Source organism: Arvicanthis niloticus, chromosome 16, assembly GCF_011762505.2.
Source record: "Arvicanthis niloticus isolate mArvNil1 chromosome 16, mArvNil1.pat.X, whole genome shotgun sequence".
Classification (NCBI taxonomy): Eukaryota; Metazoa; Chordata; class Mammalia; order Rodentia; family Muridae; genus Arvicanthis; species Arvicanthis niloticus.
Genome location: NC_047673.1, coordinates 65,806,161 through 65,817,267, shown reverse-complemented (window position 1 = coordinate 65,817,267; position 11,107 = coordinate 65,806,161). Strand labels below are relative to the sequence as shown.

Sequence of the window (11,107 nt, the reverse complement as noted above, 5' to 3'; positions counted from 1 at the left end):
TTGTTTTCACAAACGGTAAGAGCATCTAGCTCCCTCTGCCAACCAGTTCAGAACTTGTCAGTTCGGAGCTGACAAGTACCACTAGAGGACAGTAGCGACCATTTGAACCCTCAATTTAAAAAATTGTTGGATATGTGTATAAATGCCATAAAGATTATCTCTAGCTAAGTGGAATATTACATATAAATGTTGATGGTGATGACTAGTTCAACTTTACACAAGCTAGAACCAGAGAGGAAAGAGCCTTAACTGAGAAAATTCCTACAAAAGATGGGGCTGTGGACAACTCTGTAGAGCATTTTTAGTTAGTGAACCCATTAAGGGTGTGCCACCCTTGGCCTGGAGGTCCTGGATTCTATAAGCTAACTGAGTAAGCCACACGAAGCAAGCTAGTAAGCAGTTTGGCTTCTCAATGGCTTCTACAGTAGCTCCTGCCTCCAGGTTCCTGACCTGACTTCCTTCAGATGATGAATAGTGATGTGGAAGTGTAAGCCAAAAATATCCTTTCCTCCCCAACTTGTTCTTTTTGCCACTATATGGTGTTTCACCATAGCAAATAGTAACCCTAAATAAAACAGGAATAAACAGAAAAGTAAATGCATCTTCTTCAGAATGCTTGCGGATCCTCGGAAAAACTGAGGAGCAAGGTGTTCTTGCCGGCTCCAGATACAGCATGCTAAGGTAACCAGCATCTCTGGTTTCCTTCGTATGAAGGGGTGCTCGCTGATGAAGGGCACAGGTTGGGGAAGTGAGGGTTTAAGACTACAATAAGCGAGATGAGGGTAAGGATGAAAGCAGAGAACCTCTGGCTGCTGAAATAAGTACTTTCCCAAATATGGATGCAATTTTATCTTTACAGGATGCTTTTGCTGAAAGATTAGTTATGAATTCTTTCCTGAGTGCCTAGCAAGGAGTGTGCAACCACCAGCTGATGAAACACTAAAACAGAATAGAATGTCTCTTGAGTTTGGAGCAGGGGTTGGCCTGTAATCTTTGAGGAGATACTAAGGCAGGAGTATCGGGAAATTCCAGACCTGAGATACATAGTGAGTTCTACCTAGGCCAGTTGGAGCAACAGTTGGAGCGTGAGACCCTGTCTCAAAACAGAGAGCTGGAATTTCAGCAGATCTTCCCGTTCTGTGCTATCACATTGGTTTTCCTTTCTTTCTTTTTCTTTTTTAATACAGAAACTATGTAGCTCTGACCGGGCTGGCCTGGAACAAACTATATAACCCAAACTGGTCTTGAACTCACAAAGACCTGCTTTCTGAGTGCTGAGATTAAAGCCATGCACCACCACGTCAGTCATTAATACATTTGAGAAAGTCTGAATCAAAAAAAAAAAAAAAAAAGAAGAAGAAGAAGCAGCTAGACATGATGGTGCATACCTTTAATTCTAGCACTAGAGAGGCAGAGGCAGGTGAATCTCTATGAATTTGAGGCCAGCCTGGTCTACATAGTGAATTCCAGGACCACTGGGGCTATATAGAGAGGTCCTGTTTTATAAAATATAGTAATAATGATTTCTCTGATTTTCAGATATGTTAATTTCATTTGCAAGATGTAGTCATGAAAACCTGAAAAGAAGTGATGAATACTTTACTGTATGTTTGATTAGTAATCATCAATAATGCTTCAGAGTGAGTAGTAAACTTAACAGATGACCAGAAAGGGACAGAATGTCTCCCTGGAAACGAGTCCTTTTCCATCTCAGAGCTTTCTCTGAACTTCTCACTCCTATGTCCAACTTGGGAAAATTACTTTGTTGTGGGAACGAATGGCCCCAGTGAAACCATCATTTGACATAGCCTAATTAAAAGATACCTCTCAGTAGTAGAGGCACATAAATTCCAGCATAATAGAGGATCAAGCAGCAAGGAAATAGCGAATGCCAGCAGGGTTTCAGCTTAAAGACCTCTCCCCCCCCCCCCTCACACACACTCTCATACACATAGTCACACTTTTCATTTTTAATCTTTAAAAAAATGACATTTATTGAAACAATCTTAGAGATAAAAAGGAAAGACTTATACAACAACAAAGACTCAGTCCCCGAACAGTCGAACTCCATGACCGCTGCCCGCCCCCAAACTCCTCTGCACACAGTGGAACCGCCACAGTATTCTTCAGGAAGTTCAGACCTCAGCTGTTTCCCGAGAGCTCCTGGCAGGTCCTCCTCCTCTTTATCATTGTTGAATGCAGGGGTGTCTTGTGTCTTGTTCATTCTCCCATCATCTTGAATAACTGGGTGTAGAGGAACAAGAGAAAAAGATACAAGGGAGAGAGATGTGAGTATAAGGACAGCAGCAGTGACATCTGGGTCACCCTGAGCAAATACACGTAATTGGTGCCAGGGCTCAATGATGACTGAGGCAATATTTTAAAACTCATTCTCGGCTGGTTCATACAATTCGAGCACTCAGGCGCCTAAGGCTTCGTGGAAAACCCATCTCAAAAAGGACAAAAAAAAAAAAAAAAACCAAAAAAAAAGACGCCAGGAGGTGGTGGCATACGCCTTTAATCCCAGCACTTGGGAGGCAGAGGCAGGCGGATTTCTGAGTTCGAGGCCAGCCTGGTCTACAGAGTGAGTTCCAGGACAGCCAGGACTACACAGAGAAAACCTGTTTCAAAAAACAAAAACAAATAAAAAAAGACAAAATGGTATCTTTTAATCACAAACAAGCATTCTTGAGTCATACCACCTTATTTGTATAGTATTTTCGAAAATACGTTAATTCTAACAGTACCTTAAGGAAGCCCAAGCAAGGATCAGCTTTAGATCAGTGAGCATGAACTTCAGAGCCCTCGACCACTCCTCCTCCGTGTTCAGATGGGTCCTGATGGAACAGCACTCCCCACTGTCCCAGGCATCCTCCATCACCCCTTCCTTCACATGGATGCTATAGGGCAGGCAGGGGCATCTCTCATCCTTCTCGATCTCCTTCACAAACTGCTGCAGACAGTCCAGGAAGGCCTTCATCGCACAGTCAAACTTGTTATTCAAAAAGACGCTGTGGCTCCCATCGGAGAACAACGGCAGCACCTCGTCACCAGTCAAGGATTTGAGATAGGAGTGGTCCCCAAAGGGAACCAGTTGATACCTCTGGAATTGCAGCCCAGCTATCTTGGACAAGCTGAAGAGCAGTAAGACTGTCTGTCCCCAGGCAGCATTGATCTCAGTCCATCCCACCCGGACCCCGGGGAGGCAGCCCATCCTGAAATTGTTGATAACGCCCAAGGGACCCTCATCTAAAATCGTAAATGTGGCGTTGAAGATGTTGGTCTCCCTTAAGTGGCACAGCTGACTCAGGGCATACTCCAGCTGGTTCTCCACACTGCTCAGCTGGTCCATCAGCTCCAGCTGTTCCATCTTCAAAGCAGAATAGTCGGCCCTGTGCTGTTTATTCTGTTGATACAGCTCCTTGCTCTCAGCCTGGACTGCTCTGAGTTCGGCAGCTACCCTTGCATGGTGGCCGTCTAGGTCCTCTAGCTCCTGAGTCAGCCTTGCTTCCTCCTGCTCCAGACTGGACAGTTCAGCACAAAGCTCCGCGTGTAGCGCCTCCTTCTCTTCCTCACTCACCAGCAACTCTTTCTCCAGGAAACTTCTGTAGCTCTGGTTCTCAGATGCAACGCGAGTGAGCTGGTCATCTAGTTGCATCAGAAGATTGTCGGTACAGTCCACACACAGTGGGTGGTCCACCACCTTTTGGTCAGAGAGTATTTCGAAGGTCTCTAAGGTAGTATTTTGGATAGTGTCCAAAGTTCTCATGGAGGAAGTCTCACCAAGCAGAGTAAAGGTGCAGCAGACACTTCCCTGAGGCATCTTGCCACAGTTAGAGTAGGGTCTGCTGGAGGTCCTGACCTGGGACTCCCCAGCAACTGGCATCTTTGTTGGGGGGTTGGCATGGCGCTGGACTTCCAAGGGTGCCCCTTGCTGCTGTAAGAGTTTCAGAGGCTCGTTGCAGCTCTGGCACAGGAAGAGGGCAGGAGACATCCTGGAGCTCTGCACTCCCACCAGAGTCAAAGTTTCTAGCACATTTGGAAATGGACCTTCCCTCCCTTCACAACCCCCTATTGGGCTACCAGTTGACCTGTAGCATCCTTCAGGCAAGTCTCTGAAAAGGGAAATGCTGCTTATCTTGTTTTTCTCCTTGAAAGTTTTCAAGGCACACCTTAAACGATTTATAACCTTAAAACACTTACTGCATTAACATCATCTTTAGAAAAAGTCTAAGCTGGGTATAATGGCACGTGCTTGTAATTCTAACATTCAAGATATAGAGGCAAGATCTTAAATTTGTTTATTTATGTATATTTGAGGTGGAGTTTGACTGTAGAGATAACCTGAACTCCTCCCTGACCTTCACTTGCCTCTGCCTCCCAGGTGGTAGGATTTAAGATGTGTATCACCACACCCACTGAATGTTGAATTTGTCATCTGTCTAAACTACACAGTACCAGGACAACCTGGAGTACATACTGAGACCCTGCCTTGAAAGAAAAAGAAAAGTCCAGGTCTACTGACACATGCCTGTGATCCTAGGATTGTCACTAGCTCTAGTTACATAGTGAGTACCAGACTATCTGGGTATAGCAAGACTCTCTCAGAAATAATAAAAAAAAAAAAAAAAAGACACATACCTTTAATCTTAGCACTTGGAGGGCAGAAGCAGAAGAATCAGGAGTTCAAGGCCAGCCTGGGTTCTAAGTGGCCCTATCTCAAAATATAAACTTAACAAGAATCCCATTCATATCAACCCAACTCCAAGATCCGCCTGCTTTCCAGCCTCTCTCTTCTCCTGTCTCTCCACAGGACATGATTTTAGTTTGTTAGTGATTCATACTTCCCACCGCTTACATTGCTCTCCACTCCCTTTTAAAATCATGTTATTAAACCATATTTATTGTGGAGGAAGCATCCACGTACTACTGTCATGTGGAGGTCAGAAGACATCTCTCAGGAGTTAGTTATCTTCCAGGGATTGAACTCAGGGCATCAGCTGGGAAGCAAGGACCTTTCCCCATAGAGGCATCTCGTCTAGGATGCCTTCTCTGACCTATAAAATCAGACTGCTTTCACAATGCACTTGGCATCCTCTATCACACAACGATATAACAGGCATTCGTGGGAAATATTCTTATTCAATTCATGAAATAAAAATAGTCTGGCGATGTACATTTTTTACCATCATCTCAGCCACGGACTAAAACGTCAGTCAACACTGTAATCCCAGACTTCAGAGGCTGAGGTGGGAAGACTGAGAACTTAAGGCCAGCCTGGGCTACATGTTGAGAGTGGACTCAAAATTAATGAATTAATTACTAAGTAGCTTTGGCTGTCCTGGAACTCACTCTGTAGACCAGGCGGGCCTTGAACTCAGAGATCCACCTGCCTCTGCCTCCCAAGTGCTAGGATTAAAGGCGTACGCCACCACCGCCTGGCAAGAATTCTTAATTCTATTAACCCTTATGACCTCTTGAAAATATCTCTGAAGTAATAAATAAAAGGAGTCTCCTCTTTAAGCTAATTATAGAACCTCTTCTCCAGTGGGTCAATATTCCAGAGCGAGCCTGGCTATAAACAAGGCTTAAAACCATCGTGGACCAACCATTTGCTGTGAATTTAGCAATAGCAGCTGCAAAGGCATTTGAAGCCCCTGTGCTCTCAGAGATGGGCAGGATGTCCACAGAGCCTGCCCTTCCTTTCCCTATGTTTTCAATATCACAGTCCCTGACCTATGTGATTACATAAAGAAAACTCAGTGATGAGGACCGCAGCCATGTGTACTGACCCTCCATTAAAACTAACAACAATCGCAGCATGTCTGACTAAGTTTGGGTCTTTTGAGAACAGTTCATCAGGAGACAGAACAAAATGATCAGGGAGAAAGACAGTTCAGCCCTCCTTCAGTGGAGGAGTAAATGGATCTAGACTGCAGCTCTTGGGAGAAGAAACCCCTTCTCATTTCTGTAGGACCCCCACCCCCAAAGTCCTGCCTTCTCATCCCCACATCCTGAGGCTGAGAGGAGCCAATGAGACCTCCATGGACTGGACAGTGACCCAGGGACCTGCGTTCAATTCCCAGCACCTATATGGCAGCTCATAATTGTCTATAACTCCACTTCCTGACATTCTCACACAGACACACATACAGGCAAAATAACAATACACATAAAAGAAAGCTTTTAAAAAATTGAACTGTCAAGATACATGATAGACACCTGACAGTGGTGGTGCATGCTTTTAATCCCAGCACTTGGGAGGCAGAGGCAGGCGGATATCTGAGTTTGAGGCCAGCCTGGTCTTCAGAGTGAGTTCCAGGACAGCCAGGGCTATACAGAGAAACCCTGTCAAAAAAAAAAAAAAAAAAAAACCCAAAACAAAACAAACAAACAAACAAACAAAAGATACATGCTAGACATGTGAGGTTTGGGGGTAGGAGAAATGAGAAGAACATAGAATTTGTCTTCCCGTCTGCAATCTTCCATCTCCATTCTAATACAAATAGCCAATCTTTAGTACCTCCTGATGTGATACAGTATTTGGATCCAGATAGCCTGTGATGCTAATTTTGTTTCACTAACAGTTTACTTAAGAACTTGATGCTCAGCTTCTGTGTTTGGGATTGACTGAAGCACAAGCTATCTTAGAGTGCAGTGTGGACAACCAGGCAGTGTTCAACTAGACACAATGGTGCTTAGAAACTGCCAGGTGTGGTACCTCGCCTCCAATTCCAGATGAAGATCAACCTGGGTCCAGAGAGAAAGCAGGAATGGGTGAGTGTCTGGGAAAAGAGACTCGTATATTCAAAGGAGGAGACGAGGGAAAGAAACACGTTGCTCTGTAAGTGCAGACGAGCTGTGAGCATCCGCAGGCACCTGTGCTGAAAGAAGGCTTCTCAAATAGCTAAGTGAGTATCTCATTCCAGGGAGCATTATTATTCTCTCCTCATGGCTTCAGGTGTATTATGTCTCTTTCCACTTTCTGGCTACAGGCTGGTGCCAGGCAAGGGAAGCTCCTGCAGTCTGCATGAAAACTGCATTATCTGCCATTGTCTTGAAGGAATCTGCAGTTTGTCTTGGAGGAAGCCAGTTACTGACTCTCATGGATCTCATTTATTGCTGGGAAATACTTGGCTACCGAAGGTCCTTACATTCTCTTTCTCCCTGCCTAGCTTTAAGATAACTGGGATTTGGAGCAGGACTGTGTATAACTAGTCCCAGTCCCAGGGTGGCCCCTCCTTCACTGTCTTTGTTCATGTCCTGCAAAGTCTCTATGAGATATTGTTGTGTATTGTTAGCTCAGTTAGTAGGAGGCATGCTTGTCTAACATTCAGGAGGCCTGGGTTTGGTCCCCGGCAGCACAGAAACCAGGCATTGATGCAACATGCTTGTCACACTAGCTCTCAGGAGGTGGAGACAGAAGGATCAGAAGTTCAAGGTTATCCTCAGAAATTTAGCAGGCAGATTAGGATGCAAAAGACTTGGCCTCAAAACAAACAAGCAAAAGGGAAGGTCTTGCAGCTGACAAGTTGCTTCCCTTCTGAATGGCTGTCATTGCCCGAGGGGACAATCTGGGCAGCTCTCAAATGCAGAGTACAGACTGCCCAGTTTAGATCATTTCCTCCTCTCTGGGCTGCTAGCCATAGCCTGCCTGACCTTGTTCTTATCCCTTTCCATCACCCTGGGAAGGGACTTCAGGGTGTATCCCCGGGGCTGACCAAACCTGTAGCTCTTATCTAGCCAGCCACATCTCTAACAGATTAGATGTACAAAATAGGGCCTTGGAGCCTTGAGCTCTCTTGGCTTTTCTACTTAGCTATTTGATTTTTTTTCTTCCATTCAGTTCTTTTGTGGGTATGTGTACGCACTTGTATGCCATGGTGCATGTATGGAGGTCAGAGTGCAACTTGCAGGACTCACTCACTCTCTCCTCCGCCTGTGGATTTCCAGAATGCCTCGATGGCAGGAGTCAGTATCTGCAGAGGCGTCTCACAAGTCCAGTGTTTGATCTTTGACAAAACTTGAGCACCTTTCAAGGAAGCATGTCTAACCTTTTGATATTGTAACAGGTCATTTGTTATCTACAAACTGCCCAAAAAAGTTACAGGAAAAGCAACACAAAGAAAACCTCTAACTGTTCTTCCAGAGGTCCTGAGTTCAATTCCCAGCAACCACATGGTGGCTCACAACCATCTTTAATGGGATCCGATGCCCTCTTCTGGTGTGTCTGAAGACAGTGACAGTATACTCATAAAAATAAACCTTTTTTTTTGGGAGGGGGGGAGGGAAGGGAATTGAGACAGAGTTTCTATGTATAGCCCTGGATGTCCCGGAACTCAGTCTGTAGACCAGGCTGGCCTCGAACTCAGAAATCCACCTGCCTCTGCCTCCCAAGCACTAGGATTAAAGGTGTGCGCCACCACTGCCCGGCATAAAAAAATCTTAAAAAAAAGAAAAGAAAAGAAAAGAAAATTTCACAGTATTCAAGAAGCTTAGAGTTTTGTATTGGGCTGCATTCATAGTTATCCTTAGTCACAGGCAGCCAGAAGGCTACAGGTTGAAGGCACCTGATAGGCAATAAGGGACAGACTCCTTGATTTTAATGTGGTCCCAGACCTTAGTAACCTCCTTCCCCATTAGCACAACTGACTTCATGAAGTACCACTAAGGTTATAAAACTCATCACACAGACAGCACCACCTGACAAAACTAAAACAAAAGCTTAATTCATCAAAGTTCTGAGAAAGTCTCTAAATCTACTAACTTTGCTTTTGGCTTCTGTACTTCCGCTTCTGGCTAACTGTTCCTGTTAATTGAATGTCACCCAGTATATGGTTTTTGCTCACCCCCAAAAAGGCTGTGTTACCTTGTGATCCTGAACCCCCAGTGTAGACACTGGCAGCCTAATACTTTCTATTGGCTTAAACCCTGTCTGAGTGGTTTTCTCTGGTCAATACCCCATATTGATCCTCTCCATATCCAGCACAGAACCTGTTATCTGTAAACTACGAGCTTCTAGTGATTGTAGCTGAGCGTGGAACTGGTCAGTTCACAGGGAATTGTCCCTCGGTAAAGCTTGGAAGCTTTGTTCAAATGACACCTGGGAAACCCGATGTGTGGAATTGATGAGAGAACCTTATTAGTGAACCCCAGCAAAGACAGCCCCCCCCCCCCCCATCCAACCCCTGCAGGCCTTTCTCTCCTTTGGTCATGCATTTAAAAAGCATATTCTCCCTCAATAGGTGGGATCTCAAAAACTGGCTTTAAACTCAGCATGTAGCTAAAAAATGACTCCTGCCTCTCCCTCCCAGGCGAGGAGTACAGTTGTGTACCTGTTTGGTTTATGCAGGACAAGATGAAGCTTATTATTATTTATCATTACTGAGATTTGGAGACAAGGTTTCTCTGTTTAGCTCTGGCTGTCCTGAAACTCGCTTTGTAGACTAGGCTAGCTCAACTCAGATCCACCTGCTTCTACTTCCTGTTTGCTGGGATTAAATGCATGCACCACCAGGCTCGGAATATATGGAGATAGTTATTTTAATTCATGACCATAGTTATTCTCAAAAGACTTAGGAGCTGCATGCATGACCACAAGCACTGTGAGAGATGCCAAGGATTGATTTTGGGTACTCTCTTTCTATCTTTATTAGTTGTAGCTTCCTATGGAGAAAGGGAGAGAGAAAATGAACAAAACCCAAGGCAAAACTGCAAGTGACACCTGGGATAAAGATGGATGAGGGCTGTGTATCCTCACATTGGAATATAGTCCAGCCAGTAACTCCTGGCCTCACTCATGCCTACCCTCTTCTGCCCACTCATACAATAGCTCAATGAAACTTCAAAATTAAGAATGGAGAAGGGAAGAGATACTACTGGCCACACAATGCTTTCTCTCATGACTTGATTTTGAGTCTTCACTCCAGTGTCTGATTTTTTTTTTTTTTTTTTTTTTGGGGGCGGGGGGCTTGGTTTTTTGAGACAGGTTTCTCTGTATAGCCCTAGCTGTCCTGGAACTCACTCTGTAGACCAGGCTGGCCTCAAACTCAGAAATCCGCCTGCCTCTGCCTCCCAAGTGCTGGGATTAAAGGGTAACCACTTACCCGGCTGTGTCTTAACTTTTAAACTCTGACCTACACGAATTTCCAGCCCTTTTCTTGTTCCTCCACAAGTGACACTTTTATCCAGTTTTTTTCAATAATGGTTTATAAAATTAAAAATATATAACATAAAAAACCTGGACAAACAAAACCAGAACTTTCCTTCTTATTACCAGAGGACTCAGGTAGACTTGCAGGGAGTGCTCATTAGACCGCTAAAGAGGAGCAAGATCAGAAAGGGCCTGAACCACACAGCAAGTCTGAGAGGTTGGTAAGAAGAAATTAGTGAGACCCTGTCCAAAACAAGAGCAGCAAACCTTACCACCATTCCATCAACTTGTTCATGTCCCTTGCTCAGTGTAGCCCAATCCCCACACCTGTTCTTATGTGCTCCAAAATAAGCTACAAGAAGCCACATTTAGAGGGACTCTGGTTGGCCTCAGTCCTCTGGCCCTTACTGTCAATAGCACAGTTCTCAGGTCCAGTCTCCTGTTGTGATATGTGGTTGTCTGTGGCCTATCCTATGGTCTGTGGTCAGATACTATGGAACAATTTCTATTTGGGGACTATGAAAACTGTCATAGAAACTAGCTGCTAATGGGGCTTGTGTTCTGCAGTGACTTGGAGACTGTAAAAGGTGCCATTGCCACTATCACCTTGCTGGTTTTTAAAGATTTAAAAAAAAAAAAAAAAAAATTGTTTCCAGTCTTGCCCTCTACCCTTAGCCTACAGGAACTTGCCTGTCTCTTCACTGATAGAAGCCATCTACAACTATCTGCTTGGCTGCTGCTGATAGAGAACCCGCCCTTCCTGGACTGGGACTCCTCATCCTTGCCTGATGGTCCTCTTCCATGCTATGTAGCACATAGTTTCCTGACATTTCAGAGATGAATACCTGTAGATGGTGTCTGTTTGACCTGTGTGGTGACAGGACTGTTCATGGGGTCTCAAATCTGAGCTTCAGATTAGGATTTTCCAAATTCATCTGACTGTGTTTGCCCCTC

The 11,107-nt window shown here is 44.7% G+C and overlaps 1 protein-coding gene across 1 annotated transcript; it reads right to left on the bottom strand.

Annotated features, from left to right (window-relative positions):
* Positions 1 to 2,737: 2,737 nt before the first annotated feature.
* On the bottom strand, positions 2,738 to 3,994 carry Becn2 (beclin 2). The gene has a single exon (XM_034519886.1). It carries the CDS (start codon positions 3,992 to 3,994, stop codon positions 2,738 to 2,740), a length of 1,257 nt encoding a protein of 418 aa, XP_034375777.1.
* Positions 3,995 to 11,107: the final 7,113 nt, after the last annotated feature.